At 49.0% G+C, this 19,033-nt stretch overlaps 1 protein-coding gene and 1 pseudogene across 7 annotated transcripts in view; one reads left to right on the forward strand and one right to left on the reverse strand.

Moving 5' to 3' along the window:
* SMARCA4 (SWI/SNF related BAF chromatin remodeling complex subunit ATPase 4) overlaps positions 1 to 19,033 on the forward strand; it is a 96,516-nt gene that overhangs the window by 20,193 nt on the left and 57,290 nt on the right. For 6 of the 7 annotated variants that reach the window (XM_070416063.1, XM_070416056.1, XM_070416058.1 and 3 more), the window contains exons 2-11: positions 4,921 to 5,173; positions 7,187 to 7,319; positions 8,099 to 8,503; positions 8,827 to 8,925; positions 10,098 to 10,356; positions 12,525 to 12,651; positions 13,208 to 13,381; positions 15,263 to 15,436; positions 16,603 to 16,770; positions 16,857 to 16,907. In XM_070416063.1, the coding sequence (XP_070272164.1) occupies positions 4,952 to 5,173; positions 7,187 to 7,319; positions 8,099 to 8,503; positions 8,827 to 8,925; positions 10,098 to 10,356; positions 12,525 to 12,651; positions 13,208 to 13,381; positions 15,263 to 15,436; positions 16,603 to 16,770; positions 16,857 to 16,907 (1,812 nt within the window). In that variant the 5' untranslated portion in view covers positions 4,921 to 4,951. The remainder of the gene's footprint in view (positions 1 to 4,920; positions 5,174 to 7,186; positions 7,320 to 8,098; positions 8,504 to 8,826; positions 8,926 to 10,097; positions 10,357 to 12,524; positions 12,652 to 13,207; positions 13,382 to 15,262; positions 15,437 to 16,602; positions 16,771 to 16,856; positions 16,908 to 19,033) is intronic. The other variant, XM_070416057.1, reaches the window with a different exon arrangement.
* LOC139011972 (U2 spliceosomal RNA) lies at positions 1,336 to 1,427 on the reverse strand (annotated as a pseudogene).

A 19,033-nucleotide genomic window follows, 5' to 3' on the forward strand; every position in this document is an offset into this window, starting at 1 on the left:
CCCCTCAGTGTTTGACAAAGTCCTACCCCCTGTGCAGCTTGGAATGATTTTGTATTGTATTTGCACTCCTTTGGGTCCCTGTTACTGTCACTCCCCACATGTGTCTGAGCGTTCACTCCAGAAATGAGTTTGCTGCTGATGGTGGTTCCATGCACTTACCTGCTTCATGGCAACTTGACTCTTCAGAGGTGGCAGTTTCTGAAGCAAATATTTTATTAAACTGACTAGAGGCCCGGTGCACAAAAATTTGTGCACTCGGAGGGGGAGGGGGTGGTCCCTCAACCCGGCCTGTGCCCTCTCGCAGTCTGGGACCCCTCAGGGGATGACCACCTGCTGGCTTAGGCCCGCTCCCCGGGGGGATTGGGCCTAAGATGGCAATCAGACATCCCTCTGGCAGCCCGGCAGCCCTCAGGGGATGTCCACTTGCCAGTGGGGAGCAGGCCTAAACTGCAGTCAGACATCCTTAGTGCTGCTGAGGAGGCAGGAGAGGCTCCCACCACCACCGCTGTACTGGCAGCCATCAGCCTGGCTTGTGGCTGAGCAGAGCTCCTCCCATGTGAGAGCGCCCTGACCACCAGAGGGCAGCTCCTGCATTGAGTGTCTGCCCCCTGGTGGTCAGTGTGTGTCATAGTGACCAGTCATTCCCAGTCTTTCTACTGTTAGGGTCAGTTTGCATATTATCCTTTTACTATATAGCATAGAGGCCTGGTGCACGGGTGGGGCCGGCTGGTTTGCCCTGAAGGGTGTCCCGGATCAGGGTGGGGGTCCCACTTGGGTGCCTGGCCAGCCTGGATGAGGGGATGATGGCTGTTTGCAGCTGGTCACACCCCCTTCAGGGTGGGGGTCCCCACTGGGGTGCCTGGCCAGTCTGGGTGAGGGGCTGAGGGCCGTTTCAGGCTGGCGGGTGACTGAAGCTCCCAACCTCTCCTTTTTTTCTTTTTTTCTTTTTTATTCTGGGATTTATTTACCTTCTATGGCTGTCACTGGAACTGAGAGCCGGCTTTAGCTCTGAGGCTCGGCTCCAGCTCTGAGACCTTGGCTGCTGAAAGCAGGTATCTGGGTTTGTTTGGCTTTTATAATTGAAACACTGTTGCAGCTCCAGCTCTGAGGCCGGCTGGCTGAAAGCAGGTTTCTGGGGTTTGTTTAGTTTCTATAATTGCAACATTGTTTCTTAGAGTGCAGCTCAGAGGCCGGCAGCGGCAGGCGGGGAACCTTGGCTTCCTCCATCACTGGAGCAAGCAAGCCTCCTGTTCGCTTCAGCTGCCTGGCTGCCGGCCGCCATCTTGGTTGGCAGTTAATTTGCATATCGCCCTGATTAGCCAATGGGAGGCGTGTAGGAGGTACGGTTAATTACCATGTTTGTCTATTATTAGATAGGATAAGAACAGATGCTACACTTGATCTTAGGCAGAAGGCCAAAAAGTGATTGAAGCAAATATTTTAAAAAGAGTGTCATGAAACCCTATGCTTCTCAAAAATGGACAGTGTCATATTCGGGCACAAAAAGTCTATTTTGATGTTCTTCAGTAACTTTGGTGGGTGCTATGTTGTTGATGAATTTAGCCCTCCTCAGTGGAGGCAGGTAATTTCTAGAGGTACCACATGCTTTGATGGGAAGAAGGTCTGTTGATAAGTATAAACTACTTTCAGAAGAGCCATCATTCCGAAGGTACTTCAGTGTTTGCTTGCCAGCATGTCTGCCTTTAGATGGGGAGATGATGTTCCCGTGGTGGCATGAATTCTATCTTGCTGTCAGTTTCAGTTGGTTTGACTTAGAATAGAGACCCCAAGTGAGAAAGAAACTCAGAGCCTGTGGATACTGCAGGATTCCTGAAGGATTTGCAGAACCACCATTCCTTTCCTCATGTCACTGCTGTGCTCTGTGGGCCTGAGAGGGCCTGTGGACATGAAGGGGCCAAAGAAAAGCTCCTTTGCCCAGTGTGGCGATGTCAGTGTTGCTTGGTTTCCCACCTGTGAATTGTGATTGCAGGTGCGTCCTCCTGTAGACAAGCCCCTGGGCCAGAAGTTTCAGACTCCAGAATCAGGATTTTAGCAAAGGAGATACAGAGTACTTGGCAGAGACTGGGGCGGAGTCTTAGGATCGAATGTGATCCTGTTTCCGTGGCAGAATGTGTGACTATTCACACAGAGCTGAATCAAGTCACATTTTGCTTCTAAATGGCTTCCAAATGAATTTGTCTCAAATGAATATATTTTTCATTTTACTTGATTAAAAAATATATATATATTTAATATATTTTATTGATTTTTTACAGAGAGGAAGGGAGAGAGATAGAGAGTTAGAAACATGGATGAGAGAGAAACATCGATCAGCTGCCTCCTGCACATCTCCTACTGGGGATGTGCCCGCAACCCAGGTACATGCCCTTGACCGGAATCGAACCTGGGACCTTTCAGTCCGCAGGCCGACGCTCTATCCACTGAGCCAAACCGGTTTTGGCAAAAATATTTTACGTATTGATTTGAGAGAGAGAGGAAAGGAGAGAGCGAAAGAAACACCCATTTGTTGTTCCGCTTATTTGTACATTCATTGGCTGCTTCTTGTATGTGCCCTGACTATGGATTGAACCCAGATGCGTGGCGGATCGGGAGGATGCTTCAACCAACGGAGCTACACAGCCAGGGCTGTATATATTCTTAAAAGTTTAACTTTAAACTGAGCTTATTGGGTTTGGATTTGTGGAGAAGGGCTTGTGAGCAGACACCAGTTCTTCAGTACTCCTATGAGGCTGACTTGAGGTCCAGCACTGAGGCTTCTTGAGCTCTGGAGGAAATCTGGGGCCTCAGAGGATGGAGGAGCCTTTTCTTGCCTGTGGGGGTCTGTTCACGGTCATGCTGGTGTGCTGGCCACGGGTTTCTGCCCTGCTGAAGTTTCTGATTTCTCTCGGCTCCGATTATTTGGTCATGAAACTGGAACAAAGAAATTTGGGCTTTTGATCTGTTATCAAGGAAAATGCCTCCACCTTTCAAGTTAAACCTTTTTTGGTCAAGAGAATTAAAAATGTTCCTGAGCTCTGGCTGGTTTGGCCCAGTGGATAGAGCGTCAGTCTGCGGACTGAAGGGTCCTGGGTTTGATTTCCAGTCAAGGGCACATGCTCGGGTTGTGGGCTCAGTAGGGGGCGTGCAGGAGGCAGCCAACAATGAGTCTCTCTCATCATTGATGTTTCTCTCCCTCTCTCTCTCTCTCTTTCTTCCTCCCTCCCTCCCTCCCTCCCTCCCCTCCGTCCCTCCCTCTCTCTGAAGTCAGTAAAAATATATATTAAAAAAAAAATGTTCCTGAACTTCTTAACAGGATTTATTTCTTAGAACCAGAAGTGCCCAGTAAAGTCTAGGGGTAATGAGACTCATTATAAAACGAAAATAAATCCATAGAAACAAAAACCAGATTTGTGACATGCCAACAGGAGAGGGGCTTTTCAGTAACTCAGGATTCACAGAATGAGAGAATGGGGTGGAGCCCCTAGAGTTCATGTTTTGAAGACTATTAAATGACAAAAATGGTCATAGGTATGATTATATGAAAAATAAAAGCTTTCCAGCCTGACTAGTATGGCTCAGTGTTTGAGCGCTGACCCATGGACCAAGAGGTCACCGGTTTGATTCCTGGTCACAGCACGTGCTTGGGTTGTGGCAGGAGGCAGCCAATCAGTGTTTCTCTCTCAATGTTTCTGTCTCTCTATCCCTCTCCCTTTCTCTCTCTCTAAAATCAATGTAAATACATTTTTAGAAAGAAAAAAAGCTTGCCTACAGTGTGTTGAGTAATTCTGTTGTGAGTGTGTGTGTGTGTGTGTGTGTGTGTGTGTGTGTGTGTAACAGGGCCCTAGGGACATCAGGGCAGCTCTGTGTCCTTAAGAGGGCCCATCCTGGATGTCTCAGCATCATCCTCACCACTCTGGGGGGGGGGGGGGCGGGGGCTCTGAGGGTCCCTTGGGGGCCCTCCAGCCCTCTGTTCTCACACACCTCCTCTCGAATCCTGCTGGGAAGGGTCAGAAGGGCAGGGTTGCTTCTTCCTCTCTGTAGGACCAGCAAGCATCTAATTCTGTCTCTGGTGGGATGATGGGTGATTTTAAGCTTCCTATTCTTTTTGTGTTTTCCAGATTTCACCACTGAGACTGTATTGCTCCATCATGATGAAAGAGGTTATTAAAGAAAATTTTATTTAAGGCCATGTAACCACATAACCGATTAAGGGTTACTTGAAAATTGAACCCTTATTGTAGTTAGCAAGTATAATTTATAAACATCATTGAATATTTATGGACTTGTTGGAGGCTCTGGGTCGTAGTTCTGGGTGTCAGTTTTTAGTGTACAACGATATTCATCAAACTTTAGACACTTGATTATCACTCTCGAAGTATTTGAAATATCAGAGTGCCATTATTTATGTAATACTTCTTTTTAAATGAACCTACTTTTAAAACTTCATTTATTTTAAAGGAAACTTGATCTCACTGCCTTAAATGGAAAACCAGTATTACTGGCCATGAATATTTGTTTTTATTGAATTTATGAGAATCCAGTCAGATGCTGCTTTGAGCCTTAGTTGTACTCATCTTTTTTGTTAAATTGGAAGGTAAGCAAGCATTAAAGTGGTGTGAAGTACAGATCAGCGCCACCCTTTGTTGTAATCAGAAAGATGGCAAGGAAGCAAAGCCCCTCTCCCCCACCTCCTGAGTTCCACCCCTTCCTCAGGGAACTCTTATCTGATTTTGTGTGTCTGATGTATGACCTCCTTCCAGAGGAATGGAGGAGAAAGATCTGGAGGAGGAAGGCTTGCATGTCAAAGGCACCAGCTGCCTGTCAGATGGGTGCTTCTGACATGACTGTGATCCTCCTACAATGCCCTGACCCACCTAGCTGATGGCCATGACCCCCAAACTGACTTCGACTTTTCTCTAGCAGGAGACCACTGTCCGGAGCTCCTGTGAAGATGTCCACTCCAGACCCACCCCTGGGCGGAACTCCTCGGCCAGGCCCTTCTCCAGGCCCTGGCCCCTCTCCTGGAGCCATGTTGGGCCCTAGCCCAGGTCCCTCCCCTGGCTCTGCCCACAGCATGATGGGGCCCAGTCCGGGGCCTCCCTCAGCAGGACACCCCATCCCAAGCCAGGGGCCTGGAGGATACCCTCAGGACAACATGCACCAGATGCACAAGGTAGGGAGCCCAGGGCCCACTGCTCTGACTGGTTGGGTTCACTTGGTCAGAGGCTGGAGGGTGAGCCATGCATCCTGGCCCCTGCTGTGAGCTGGCAGCCATCATTTCATGCAGCTCCCCCGACCCCACCCCAACTCTCCCCTGTGTGTCTCTCTCACCCGTTTTTCTAGGTAGGAAATGTGGTAACATTACTCCTAAGTTGCCTTTCATTAATGAATAAAAATGTCTAAATCCCTAAAAGATAGCTGAAGGCAAGTGGACTCTTCCAATTTGGTTGCTCTGTGTACCCATGTAACCCATAGAGCAGGGCAGTTGTCCTCATTGGGTCACCACTTACCTGACCCAATCAGGGCTGCTTTTGCTAGTGAGGTGAAAAACCGTCAACACAAATAGTTTCCTCTTTCTCTCTGTTCCTGAGAGGTAGTTGAAGGAAACGAACTGTTCTCTTATATGTATTAGCACCTGCAGGAAAGGGTGCCATTCCTCAACCTCAGAGACCACAGGAAGTCCGCAGGTAGAAGATGCAGATGGTGTGACCTGGGGGCAAGGGGACCTTGGTAACACTCTGGGCTCCCTACCTGCACTATCTATGTGTTTGCTCCCTATTCCACTCCCCCTCTCCCACCAATCAGGTATAGGTGAGTATTATGCCCATTTTATAGACCATGAACCAGAGTCCCAGAGAGACGGGCACTCAGCAAATTAGTGGTAGAATCATCTCATCCCTCTGCTGCTCCCTGCAACCCAGGCCTGTGCCACCTCAGTGACCTCCAAGCACAGCCAAGCGAACCCCTCCCTGCCCTCCCATCTCCCGTATATTTCTGTCAACTTTGGTACAGTATCTGTCTTGTCACTGCCTTCCTGGGAAGTTGTTGGTGACTACCCTCTGCACACACCAATTTAGGCCCTGTTCTTTAGCATAGCCCCCTCTTTTCCTGTCTGCCCATTTGTTCTGTCCTCCTGGGACTGCTAACACACACTCCATGCACATTTTCAAACCTCTGTCAGCGGCCTGCCGTGTGTCCAGCCCAGTGTCAAGAGCATAGGAGCCGGGGTCTGGTGTGTGTGTGGGGCGGGGGGGCACCTCCTGTCTGTACAGAGCTCCCACTCTGTGTGGAGACAAGCCCATCCCAGGAAAGAGGTGTGGAGGGCAGGCCCCCACCCAGGGCTCCTGTCAGCCTCCAAGGGTGCTCTACCCTTTTCCTGTGTAGACAGCTGCCCCTCCTCTCTCAGCCAGGCACCCTCTTGGCCTCCTTTCACTGTACACATATTGAACTGCAGTTGATGGGGGGTTACCCATTAGACTTAGATCCCAGAAAACAGGACATTTGCGTTCACCAGGGCCTAGCAGAGTGCCCTGGAAGGGTCTTAAGAAAAGGTCCCCTTTAACAACCATTTCCATAGGGGAAGTGTTTGTGCTGAGATTAGGAGGGAAAATAGGTGTCATCATTCTGCCAGAACGATGCCCTAGATAGCCTCCCTCCCAGCTAACAGGAGGCCGATACTGGATCACCGAGGACATCTGATGTATTGTTACCATACTCATGGGCAGAAGTTTCTGTCTGTTCCTTTGATTTACAGACTCTCAAGGAAGAGTGTCCCCGATCTCAAGATTTGTGGTGACAAGGTTTCCTTGTGACAATGACAGAGAGTCTTGAGTTCTAGCTAAAACTGCCCCTGACCAGAAGCTGTCACTCATGTCCTTTCTTGTGGGATTCTGGCCACCTGAAACTGTCTCCTGTTCTTGCCGAGTGCTCTGGTCTGGTTGTCCCCCTGCCCTTCAACCACTGGTCTCCTAGGCAGTCATCCTCCATTGGTTGGTATTACTTTATGCATCTGCTTGACTGTAGCTGTCAGGACCATGTCTTGGACCTAAGCTGCTTGGTCATGTTGGTGATTCAGTAAATGCCATAGTGTTTTCAGTGACATTGACCTCTTGGGCAGTGCTTTGCTGTGCCATCTCATCCTGTCCCCACTTGCTGATCCTGCCTTGTCATTACCCCCCTCTTGTAGCCAATGGAGTCCATGCATGAGAAGGGCATGTCGGATGACCCCCGCTACAACCAGATGAAGGGGATGGGGATGCGGACAGGGGGCCACGCAGGGATGGGGCCTCCACCGAGCCCCATGGACCAGCACTCACAAGGTATTTTGTTTCTCTTCTTTCCTCATGTTTGTCACCCCCCAGGAGTCCTAAGGTCATTTTCCTAATCAGGTCTCCCACAGGCAGACAGGGAGGACATGGGGCAGTGCGGAAACCCTGCCACAGAGGGCTGTTGAGCTTAGGTTTGGCTGGTGCCCTATTTGGGCTTTCTGTCTCAGAGCAGCCCAGGAGAGTGAATATCGGTGGGAATGAACTGTGTTTAGTGCTGGGTGTGAGATGACAGCTGGACAGGCGGGCTCCTCAGGTTAGCAGCTCTGGTGTCAACCAAGAGTGTATTAGAAATGCAGGTTCTTGGGTCCTACTGCAGACCAGCTCGGTCAGAATCTTGGGAGTGGGGCCCAAGCTGCTTTACGGAGCGTTCCAAGTGGCTTTTTCAGAACTTTGAAAACTGACAGAGTAGTTGACCTCTTGTCATTAGGGCAGGAAACTCAGGGGTTCCCCAGGTCAGAGAAGTGAGGAGAGTGGGTCTGAACAGGGCAAGGGTCAGGATGGGAGGCCCAGAGAAAGCTAGTATCTGTGTAACTTTTCAGTATGACCATCAGCAACTTACTGAAAGGTGGGCCAAACAAAACCAATCACACTGGCTGCTGGTCAGTGCCCTCTGGGTGCCTCTTGTTTGAATTACAAGAATGAAAAAATTTGGTCATGCCATGTCTCAGGGTAGGTGCCAGTGTAAGCCTGGCGTAAAGGTTGTTGTCTTTGCCTTAAAAATCTTTGAATGTATACTCCTGAGTGACCTCTGGAATCTGCATTTTCTGCAGGTTACCCCTCACCACTGGGTGGCTCCGAGCACGCCTCTAGTCCGGTTCCAGCCAGTGGCCCATCCTCGGGCCCACAGATGTCGTCTGGACCAGGAGGGGCCCCGCTGGATGGCGCTGACCCCCAGTCTTTGGGGCAGCAGAACCGGGGCCCAACACCATTTAATCAGAACCAACTGCATCAGCTCAGAGCTCAGATCATGGCCTACAAGATGCTGGCCAGGGGGCAACCCCTGCCTGACCACCTGCAGATGGCAGTGCAGGGCAAGCGACCGATGCCCGGGATGCAGCAGCAGGTGCCAACACTACCTCCACCCTCTGTGTCTGCAGCAGGACCTGGCCCTGGCCCTGGCCCTGGCCCTGGACCAGGCCCAGGCCCAGCACCTCCAAATTACAGCAGACCCCACGGTAAGGCCCACTATCCCCAGCCTTTGCGGGAGGGAGAGGTCTCAGCAAACTGACCCAGTAGGGGCAACAGTGTCAGGCAGACCTGGGCTCTGCTGCCCACAAGTTTTCCCCTTGGGGCTGGCACAGTGTCTGGTGCTCAGGCGGGCAGGCAAGGCTGTTGTCAGGATAAAAGTTCTTTCTCCAGCTCCCTGCTTTCCCTTGATGTCCACACTTCAAGGCTTGTTGTTGGGTGTGTCCCTTGGAGACAGGGCTGCCCATGGGGGTGGGTGCAGGATGAGCACAGGACACATTTTATCCTATTGTTTGTTTTTCCCTGTGTGTAGGTATGGGAGGGCCCAATATGCCACCCCCAGGACCTTCAGGAGTGCCCCCCGGTATGCCGGGCCAACCCCCTGGAGGGCCTCCCAAGCCATGGCCTGAAGGTGAGTACCCTCTGTCCTGGTGACATTTCTGTGCCCTGACTTATGTCATGAGGTTATGTAGTGCAGATCCTGAGATGAGCCTGTCCAGAGAGAGAGGGGGCCAAGGACAAGTCCTTGCTTCTTCCTGCTGTCTTCTTTGTGTCTTATCTATCCCTAGTTATTTTCTAAAGGCTTGGGTTGGGTTCACTCCATAATTCCTGCCCACCCTTTTCCTGTCCTGTGGGTCATGGAGATCCTGGGCTATCTTTAAAATGTTAATAAGAAGAGAAGAATATGAATGAACAAGTTCACTGTAACTCCAGTGAGAGGCTGTGGGGAAGGCACAGCTGTAGCCATAGACACGACCCTTCAGGACCTGGTGCCTCCATGCCTGTAGGTTACAGCTGACTTCCCTTCCCTCCTGGGATGCCCCCCAATACTATGGGAAGCCAGCAAAATGACAGGGTAGTTCAGGGTTCTGTCTCCTCACCATGTTCAGTTTCTCTTCCTTCTGTCAAATGTAGTTTCAGCAATGATTTGAGGGTCACTTCTGTTGGGTGAAAGCAGTAGACAAAATGGATTTGTTTCCTATCCTCTTAGAGCAGCGGTTCTCAACCTGTGGGTCACGACCCCTTTGGCGGTCAAACGACCCTTTCACAGGGGTCGCCTAGGACCATCCTGCATATCAGATATTTACATTACGATTCATAACAGTAGCAACATTACAGTTATGAAGTAGCAACGAAAATAATTTTATGGTTGGGTCACAACATGAGGAACTGTATTTAAAGGGCCAGAATGTTGAGAACCACTGTGAGCCTGAGGTTTAGTGATGGGCATAGATGAGCTAATCACTTAAATCTGTGATTTCATCTAAACCGTAGAAGATGGAAGTCAGGAAAATGCTGCCCAGGAAGAACGAACTCAGGGTCGGCACTTGGATCAGTGCAGGGCTTCCGGGAAGGGCATGTAGGCTGAGATCTGGAAGAGGCTTGAACCTTGAGGCAGGAGAGAGGAGACCCCTGAGTGAGAAGCTGCCTGCCATGCCAGTTCAGTGAGGGGCGGGGAGATGGGGAGGTGTGGCCCGGACAGTCTGTCTGTCACTGGGGCAGTGAGCACCATGCAGGCTTTTTATTTCCACTGGAATTGACCTGAAGCTCAATGCTGTGCTCCTGCTACTTGACTCTCCCCAGGACCTATGGCGAATGCTGCTGCCCCCACAAGCACACCTCAGAAGCTGATCCCCCCTCAGCCTACAGGCCGTCCTTCACCTGCACCCCCTGCCGTCCCGCCCGCTGCCTCTCCTGTGATGCCACCCCAGACGCAGTCGCCAGGGCAGCCGGCCCAGCCTGCCCCCATGGTACCGCTACACCAGAAGCAGAGCCGCATCACCCCCATCCAGAAACCCCGGGGCCTGGACCCTGTGGAGATTCTGCAGGAGCGGGAGTATAGGTGAGGGCGCTGCTGCCACTTCATTCAGGTCACTCCCAACCACGTCATCCCTGACACACGTTGGTGTGGTTTCCAGTTCCAAAGGCCAACAGGGTATATGCCTTTCTCTCTATGTTCCCAGCTCCCCAATTGGCATGTGTCCTTCCAGAAAAATTGTGTGCATATGTGAGCAGATAGGCACAGGTAGCCATATTGTCCCCAAGGGGTTCATGAAATGCATCGTTCCTTCTAAAATAACATCGTGTAGAGATCATCCCTGTCTGTCCAAAAGGAGCTTTTCTTTTTTCTTGTTTAGTGTTCTGCCTGGTGAAGTAACATTGTTTATTCAGCCAGTCCCCTGGCTGAGTGCACATTGGGTTATTTCTAATCCGGCGTTAAGACAGTGTCATAGTAAATGCTACTTCTGTATTTGTTTCTAATTTCACACGTGTGCATGTGTGTCAGAATAAGTCCCTAATGACCATCTCTAGAGTGCATCCCAGCTGTGACATGCCTTGGAGCCGGGTGCCTCCCCTTTAGCTTGAAAATGACCTGTCCAGATAGCTTCACGTTTCCCTGCTTTCCCCTCCAGCCTCTGTTCCCATATACCTGCCATCCAGCAGCTCATTGGGCCACCGACACTGCAGCCCCTTTCTCATCCCCCTTTGCATAGGTGGTGCATGACCCCTTGGTGAACCAATTCGTCCCAGCTCCCCTCCCCAGACATGGTTCTCCCCCCCGCACTGTTAACTGCCTCCTGGTCTTCTCCTCCTGCCTGGGGCCTCCCTCCTCTCACACTTGCCTGTGCATTCTGTTTTCCACACGGCAGTTGGGAGTCTCTTTTTACAGTTTACTTAGACTAGATTCCATTCCCCAGGTTAAAACCTGCCACTCTGTTCAGTAAACTCCCTTCTGTTCAGTTCCTGTCCTGTGCTCTGTCCTCTCCTATCCTACTTTCCTTGTTCCAATTTGTTTATTTAACAAGTTAGGCTTATTTCTGCCTAGGGCCTTGGCTTGGCAGTACACGACTCCTTGTGCTCACTTAGAATTCATTACTGAGGTCACCTCCTCATAGAGGTCCTGCCTAGTCCCTCACCTCTAGCCCCCTCAAAGTAATGTTTAAATATTTTTTCCATTGATTCTTTTTTTTTTTTTAAATATATTTTATTGATTTCTTACAGAGAGGAAGGGAGAGAGATAGAGAGTTAGAAACATCGATGAGAGAGAAACATCGATCAGCCGCCTCCTGCACATCTCCAACTGGGGATGTGCCCGCAACTCAGATACATGCCCTTGACCGGAATCGAACCCGGACCTTTCAGTCCGCAGGCTGACGCTCTATCCACTGAGCCAAACCGGTTTCGGCAATTCCATTGATTCTTAGAGAATGTGAGAGAGGGGGTGTGGTGGGGGGGGAGAGATGGAAAAACAGAAACATCGATGTGAGGGAGACACATCAATTGGTTACCTCCAGCACAAGCCACAACTGGGGCCAGGGACTGAACCTGCCATCCAGGTATGTGCTCTTTTTTTTTTTCATATATTTTATTGATTTTTTACAGAGAGGAAGGGAGAGAGATAGAGAGTTAGAAACATCGATGAGAGAGAAACATCGATCAGCGGCCTCCTGCACATCCCCCACCGGGGGTGTGCCCGCAGCCCAGGTACATGCCCCTGACCGGAATCAAACCTGGGACCCTTCAGTCCGCAGGCCGACGCTCTATCCACTGAGCCAAACCGGTTTCGGCCAGGTATGTGCTCTTGACCGGGAATTGAACTCACTATCCTTTGGTGCGGGCCTACATTCTAACCACTGAGCACCATTGGCCAGGGCCATAGATGTTTAATTTTTTAACTCCTTTATGGCCCATATTCCTGATAAGGCTCCCAGGCTAAGTAGATTCCCAGGGCTGGGAGGGAGAGCCTAGCCTGCCTGACTCCTGAGGCTGGCTCACCCTGCTGAAATGCCTTCAGTCGGCTGTGCCCTGTCTGGTTTCCTGTTTGCTGTAGCTCTGAGTCCTCCGCTGCCTTCCTCTGTGTTTTGTGGCTGGCATCCTTTTCTGAGCCATCTCCTGCCTCCCTCAAAGGATGGATTCTTCTCAGGCTCCTGCTTTAAAGAAAGGACATAGGTGGGCTCCTTGTATGCAGTCCTCTCATTGCCTGTCCTTTTTTCTGTCTTTGCACCCTAGGCTTCAGGCTCGCATCGCTCATCGAATTCAGGAACTTGAAAACCTACCCGGGTCACTGGCCGGGGATTTGCGAACCAAAGCAACTATTGAGCTCAAGGCCCTCAGGCTGCTGAACTTCCAGAGGCAGGTGGGCGCAGGCACAGGCCTTTCCTGCCAACGCTGATGCTTGCATTCAAGTAATTGCTTGCTGAGCAATTATTAAATAAATGTCCCTTGACCATTGAAAGCAGCAGTGTCCACACACACTATTAGCTCATTGTGCCCTCCTTCCTCTTCACGACCTGCACAGTGGTGGCACATTGGGTGTTCCTGGTGTGAGTAAGCATGGTTCCCTAAGGCGGCGAAACAGGAAACTTAAATGGGTCTCTATCTGCGGGGGCTGTACTTTTGAATGAGCCATAGGAAATACTTTGTGTGCGCTTGAGGGAAGGCAGAGCTGTAGACCTGAAGGGATAAGAGGACCTTCTGCTGGGTGTTCAGAAGCAGCTGTCTCCTGACCTGTGCTTGCCCCCCTGGCCCTTGGGCACTTATCAGACATCCTCCACATGCACACACATTTGTGCTTATGAGATTTAGCAAGGACCCTTTTGGAGGCAGCAGTGTTGTGCCTAGCTTGCACTGTGTAATTGTGCATTTTGTGTGGCCATGACCAACGTGTGCCCATGTTTCTCCTCTTCCTGAAGCTGCGGCAGGAAGTGGTGGTGTGCATGAGGAGGGACACGGCCCTCGAGACCGCCCTCAATGCCAAGGCCTACAAGCGTAGCAAGCGGCAGTCCCTGCGTGAGGCCCGCATCACCGAGAAGCTGGAGAAGCAGCAGAAGATTGAGCAGGAGCGCAAGCGCCGGCAGAAGCACCAGGTGCGTCCCCAGCTGCTGCATAGCTTGTCCTGCTGGCCCTCCTGGGTACCTGGGTCCTCACAGCTCCCACATTGTTGAGTCTTGTTTTGTGTCTAAACATGCTGTTTGTCTTTTCTGTTTATAACACTATTTTAGACACCAAGCATACACTCTTGAACAAAATTGAGTGGTAGGGAGATGGGCCACAATCAAGGGATGTAAAATATTGGGAGGTGATAGGATATAAAGAAAAATGAAGCAGTGGTGGAGAGTGATGAGGAGCTGTTGACACAGAATGGTTGGGGAAGTTTTTTCTGAGGTGTTGAGATCTGAGCAGAGATCTGCTGGAAGGGAGCCCCATGGCTATGTGGGCAAGAGCTTTCCAGATAGACAGGGAGGTGCAAACGCCCTGGGGCTATGTGCTGTGTGTTCTATAAAAAGCAGGGATCTCTGTGCAGCCAGAGTGGAGCAAGGCGGAGAGTAGGAGGAGGTAAGGACAGAGTGTGCTGGGCCTTGTGAGCCAAGGAGCAAGTTGTACTATTGATCTGAGTGAGGTGGAAACTATGGAGTCTCTCAGAGGAGGGATTGATTTAGGTTAGGTTTTTATTTTATTACTAGAGGCCCGGTGCACGGAATTCGTGCACTCGGGTGGGGGCGTCCCTCAGCCTGGCCTGCACCTTCTCGCAGTCCGGGAGCCCTCGGGGGTTGTCTGACTGATGGCCCCACAGGGAATGGGCCTAAGCTGTCAGCTGGACATCCTTAGCGCTGCCACAGAGCCTGGCTTCTGGCTGAGCGGCGCTCCCCTGTGGGAGTGCACTGACCACCAGAAGGCAGCTCCTGCATTGAGCATCTGCCCCCTGGTGGTCAGTGTGCATCATAGCATCTGGTCATTCTGCTGTTCGGTCGATTTCCATATTAGCCTTTTATTATATAAGATTTATTTATTTTTAAGTTTTAAATATATTTTTATTGATTTCAAAGAGGAAGGGAGAGAAACATCAATGATGAGAGAGAATCATTGATCACTTGCCTCCCACATGCCCCACAGTTGTGGGGATCGAGCCCACAACTTGGGCCTGTGCCCTTGACCGGAATTGAACCTGGGACCCTTCAGTCCTCAGGCTAGGGCTAAGTTAGGTTTTTACAAGATCAGTCAAGGAGCCCAGAATTTCCACTCAAGTATGATTTGGGATGATTCTCTTTGTTGTTCACTCGTTATATTTTCTAAAGTTCCTCCAGTCAATATCTATTAGTTGTGTAGTTTAAAATAATAGAAAAAGTCAATACTCAGTGTAGACCGTTGTTAACATTTTGGTATATATATCTTTCCAGCCTTATTCTGTACATATGTAATCAAACACTGAGATAGGCATTTTTTTTTTTTAATCCTTACTCCAGGATATGTTTTTTATTGATTTGAGAGAGAGAGAGAAAGGGAGAGAGAAAAAAACATTGATGTTAGAGAACATCAATCGGTTGCCTCCTATATGTGCCCTGACTGGGAATTGAACCCGAAACCTTTTGGTGTACGGGGTGATGCTCCATCCATCCTGGCCAGGGCTGGGGTAGGCATTTTTGTTCTTGAAATTTTTTGGACAATCTCTGCTATTTCCTTAAAATAAAATTCCTAGCAATGGAATAACTTGGTTGGAGGGCAGGAGCATTTTGAATCGGTTAATGTTCTTGTCAGCTTGTCTTAGCAAGGTTGATTGTCTGTTGTGTACAAAGGAGGGCCCTTCCAACCACCCTCCCAGCATTGAGAACACGGAACCTCGGAACCTCGTAGGCAAACAGTGTTAGAGTATTGTTTGACTGTATCCTCTTGGTTTTAAACAAGCTGCCTTTAAAGTTTTATCTCAGGGAGTGTTATAGTAGTCAGTCTTGTCTTGTGTGTCCTTGTAGGAATACCTCAACAGCATTCTTCAGCATGCCAAGGATTTCAAAGAATATCACCGATCCGTCACAGGGAAAATTCAAAAACTCACAAAGGCAGTGGCCACGTATCACGCCAACACAGAGCGGGAACAGAAGAAGGAAAATGAAAGAATCGAGAAGGAAAGAATGCGGAGGCTCATGGTAAAATTCTGCATTTGTAACTGTGTATCCCTTTGTGTGTGCACTGGGTGGTGCAGGGGCCAGGAATCCATTACCCTGTATTACACTGAGGCATTTTGCTGCTCAGAGTTAGAAGTGGAAGAATTTGGGTTTGAGAATCTGAAAGAACTGGCCTCAGACCTTTGCCGGTCACACCAGCCATTAGAGTGCCTGCATGACCTTAGCCAGTTAGTTGGCTACTTTATGTCCTCCAGAAAATGAAGGTGTTAACTCCTCCTGGCTGTGAGCCATCAATGGTGTGATCTGATCCCCCATCCCCACCCTGTGTTTCTGACCATTTATTCCTGGGTGATTTCCTAATTGGGTAGGTATTGATAGGCATGACTGTGTGGACAGAGGCCACAGAAGTAAAGAGAAGGACACAACTCTGTCCTCAAGGGGCTTGTGCTAACTCTAGGGAGATAGTGGACCAAGTGAAACAGTTTTGAGTGGTGGAAAGTGCACTAAAGAGAACGAAGCAGGACACATGGGATTGACAGGGTGGTACTGAAAGGGTGAGCAGAAACCTGGAGGAAGTGCCTCCTAGGATTGAGGAACCAAGGTCAAGGGCCCAAGGTAGGTAAAAGCCAATTGCAAGGCACAGCAAGTGGCCCCTACAACAGAATGGTGCAGGGGAGGAGTAAAGTCAGAGTCCCAAGGGCAGGTCATTTGGGGCCTTTCAGGCCATAGGGAGGGCTTTGGATTTCATTCAGAACATGATGGGGAGTCACAAAGGCTATAAGCTGGGTAGTGATGTGATCTGATATATTCTTAGAAAGCCCGGAGGGAGAGAGACTGCTTGGACCAAGTAGAGAAAAGGGCTTCGATTTGGGGTATGTTTGTGAGATGGGACAGAACTTGATATTGGCCTTTATAAATAACTCAGTAGGATTATGTCCGTGTAGCCAGGACCTTACAGAGCCTAGCTCTGGGTAAGAGTTGGGGAAATACTAAAGGGAAAGATGATAGTTATGTGAAAGACCTACATACAGCACAACGCAGGGTGTGACTAAGAGCTCCCTAAATGTGGGCCTGATTGCTGGTTAACAATAATTCCCAGTGGACTTCTCGACTCTGATTTGCCTGTCTTGGTTGCTAATGGACGAGCATGTCTTGCAGGCAAATGCTATAACTGCATGCTTTTGCAGGCAGAAGATGAGGAAGGGTACCGGAAACTCATCGATCAGAAGAAGGACAAGCGCTTGGCCTACCTCTTGCAACAGACAGATGAGTACGTGGCTAACCTCACGGAGCTGGTGCGGCAACACAAGGCAGCCCAGGTTGCCAAGGAGAAAAAGAAGAAGAAGAAAAAGAAGGTATGCTGGGGACTGGAGCGGCATTCTTGGCCTATGTTGCCTCAGTCTCCCTGTCAGGGAGTGACTGTATCTCTCTTTATTTCCAGAAGGCAGAAAATGCAGAAGGACAGACACCTGCAATAGGACCCGATGGCGAGGTGAGGAGCCAGGTTTTTGGTGTGTGTTTTTTGTGGAAATGTCAACCCAGCCCTGGACCTTGGGTCTATTTCATTCTTTTTTTCTTTTTTCTTTATTTAAATTGATCTCAGAAGGAGGAAGGAAGGGATGGAGACACACACACACACACACACACACACACACACACACACACACAGAAAGAAACATTGATTGGTTGCTTTCCTCATGCATCCCGAGCAGGGATTGAACACGCAACCTAGGTATGTGCCCTGACCGGAATCGAACCCACCATCCTCTGGTGTATAAGACAACGCTCCAGCCAATTTGTTTTCTTTTTAAACTGTAAAAGCTGAATATGATGATGGTAAGAATCCATATATGTCTCCTGCCACCATCCCACCCCTTCCTTGATCCCCCTGCCCAGAGGAAACATTGTTAACTATTAGGTGTTTTCTCCCAGGCTTTTCTATGCATGTGCCACATTATTTACTTTCCATTTTTATTTTCATGTAATTTTAGACACATGCGAGGTGTAAAACAGTACAGAGAATTTATGTGTACTCTTCACCCAAATTCCCTGTTTTCACTATTGTCATTTTTTCCTAAACCATTTGAGCATCAGATGCAGATATCATAGCCCTTTTCCTCCACGTGTTTCAGTGTGTATTTCTTTTTTTTTTTTTTTAATATATTTCTTTATTGATTTCAGAAAGGAAGGGAGAAGGAGAGAGAGATAGAAACATCAATAATGAGAGAGAATCATTGATTGGCTGCCTCCTGCACACCCCCTACTGGGGATCGAGCCCGCAACCCAGGCATGTGCCCTTGGCTGGAATCGAACCTTGGACCCTTCATTCCACAGGCTGATGCTCTATCCACTGAGCCAAGCTGGCTAGGGCTCAGTGTGCATTTCTTAAAAACAAGATAATTCGTTTCCATAATTGTGCAGTGATCAAAAACTGGAAATGAACATGGATGCAATACTACGATATAATCCATAGCCATTATGAAGGTTTCTCCAGTTGTCCTTCTAGTGTCCTTCACTGCAATAGAAAACCCCAGTTCACATGTCACATTCAGTGGTAGTCCCTTTTGTCATTGATCTTGAGCAGCTTCTCGCTTTTTCTTTGCCTTTTATGACTTTGGTATTTTTAAAAATATATATTTTATTAATTTTTTACAGAGAGGAAGGGAGAGGGATAGAGAGTTAGAAACATCGATGAGAGAGAAACATCGATCGACTGCCTCCTGCACATGCCCTACTGGGGATGTGCCTGCAGCCAAGGTACATGCCCTTGACTGGAATTGAACCTGAGACCCTTCAGTCCATAGGCCAACGCTCTATCCACTGAGCCAAACCTGTTAGGGCGACTTTGGTATTTTTTAAGAAGAGTATAGGCCAGGTATTTCCTGCAGTGGCCTTCAATTTGGGTTTGACTGAGGTTTCCTTGTGATTAAAGTCAAGTTATATGTTTTGGCAGGAAGACCCTAGAGTGACGCTGTATCCTTCTTTGGGCGTCACATTGGGACTGCATGGCACAGATTTGTTCTGCCACTGGTGCTGTGACCTTGATCCTTGATCTCTTGGTGTTGACCAAGGCAATCCCACTGTAAAGTTACTGTCTTTCCTTTTGTAATTAAGTACCATGTGGGAGATACTTGACACTACATATATTATAACTCTGAATACTTCTAATTCATTGGTTTCACATCCATTGATTATCTCTGCCTGCTTCTATTTATTAGTTGGCTTTCTGTAGGAAGGAAAAGCTTTCTCTTATTTGCTCTTTGGCCCATAGGCCATAATTTGCAACGTAATCCTGGTACGAACTCATGGATTCTTATTTAATTTAATCCTTCATTGTCAGTATTTATTTATTTTTTATTTGAGAGAGAGGAAGGGGGAGAGAGAGAGAGAGAGAAACATCAATTTGTTGTTCCATTTATTTATGCATTCATTGGTTCATTCTTTTTTAAAAAAAATTATTTTTTATTGATTTGAGAGAGGAATAGAGAGGGAGAGAGAAAATCAGTGATTGAGAGAGAATCATTAATCGGCTGCCTCCTGCATGCCCCGCTACTGGGGATTGAACCACAACCTCCTGGTCCACGGGTCAGTGCTCAGCCACTGAGCCACACCAGCTGG

This window comes from Myotis yumanensis, unplaced genomic scaffold (genome assembly GCF_028538775.1).
Source record: "Myotis yumanensis isolate MYYU_CA2020_CCGP unplaced genomic scaffold, mMyoYum1.0.hap1 SCAF_5, whole genome shotgun sequence".
NCBI classification, from domain to species: domain Eukaryota; kingdom Metazoa; phylum Chordata; class Mammalia; order Chiroptera; family Vespertilionidae; genus Myotis; species Myotis yumanensis.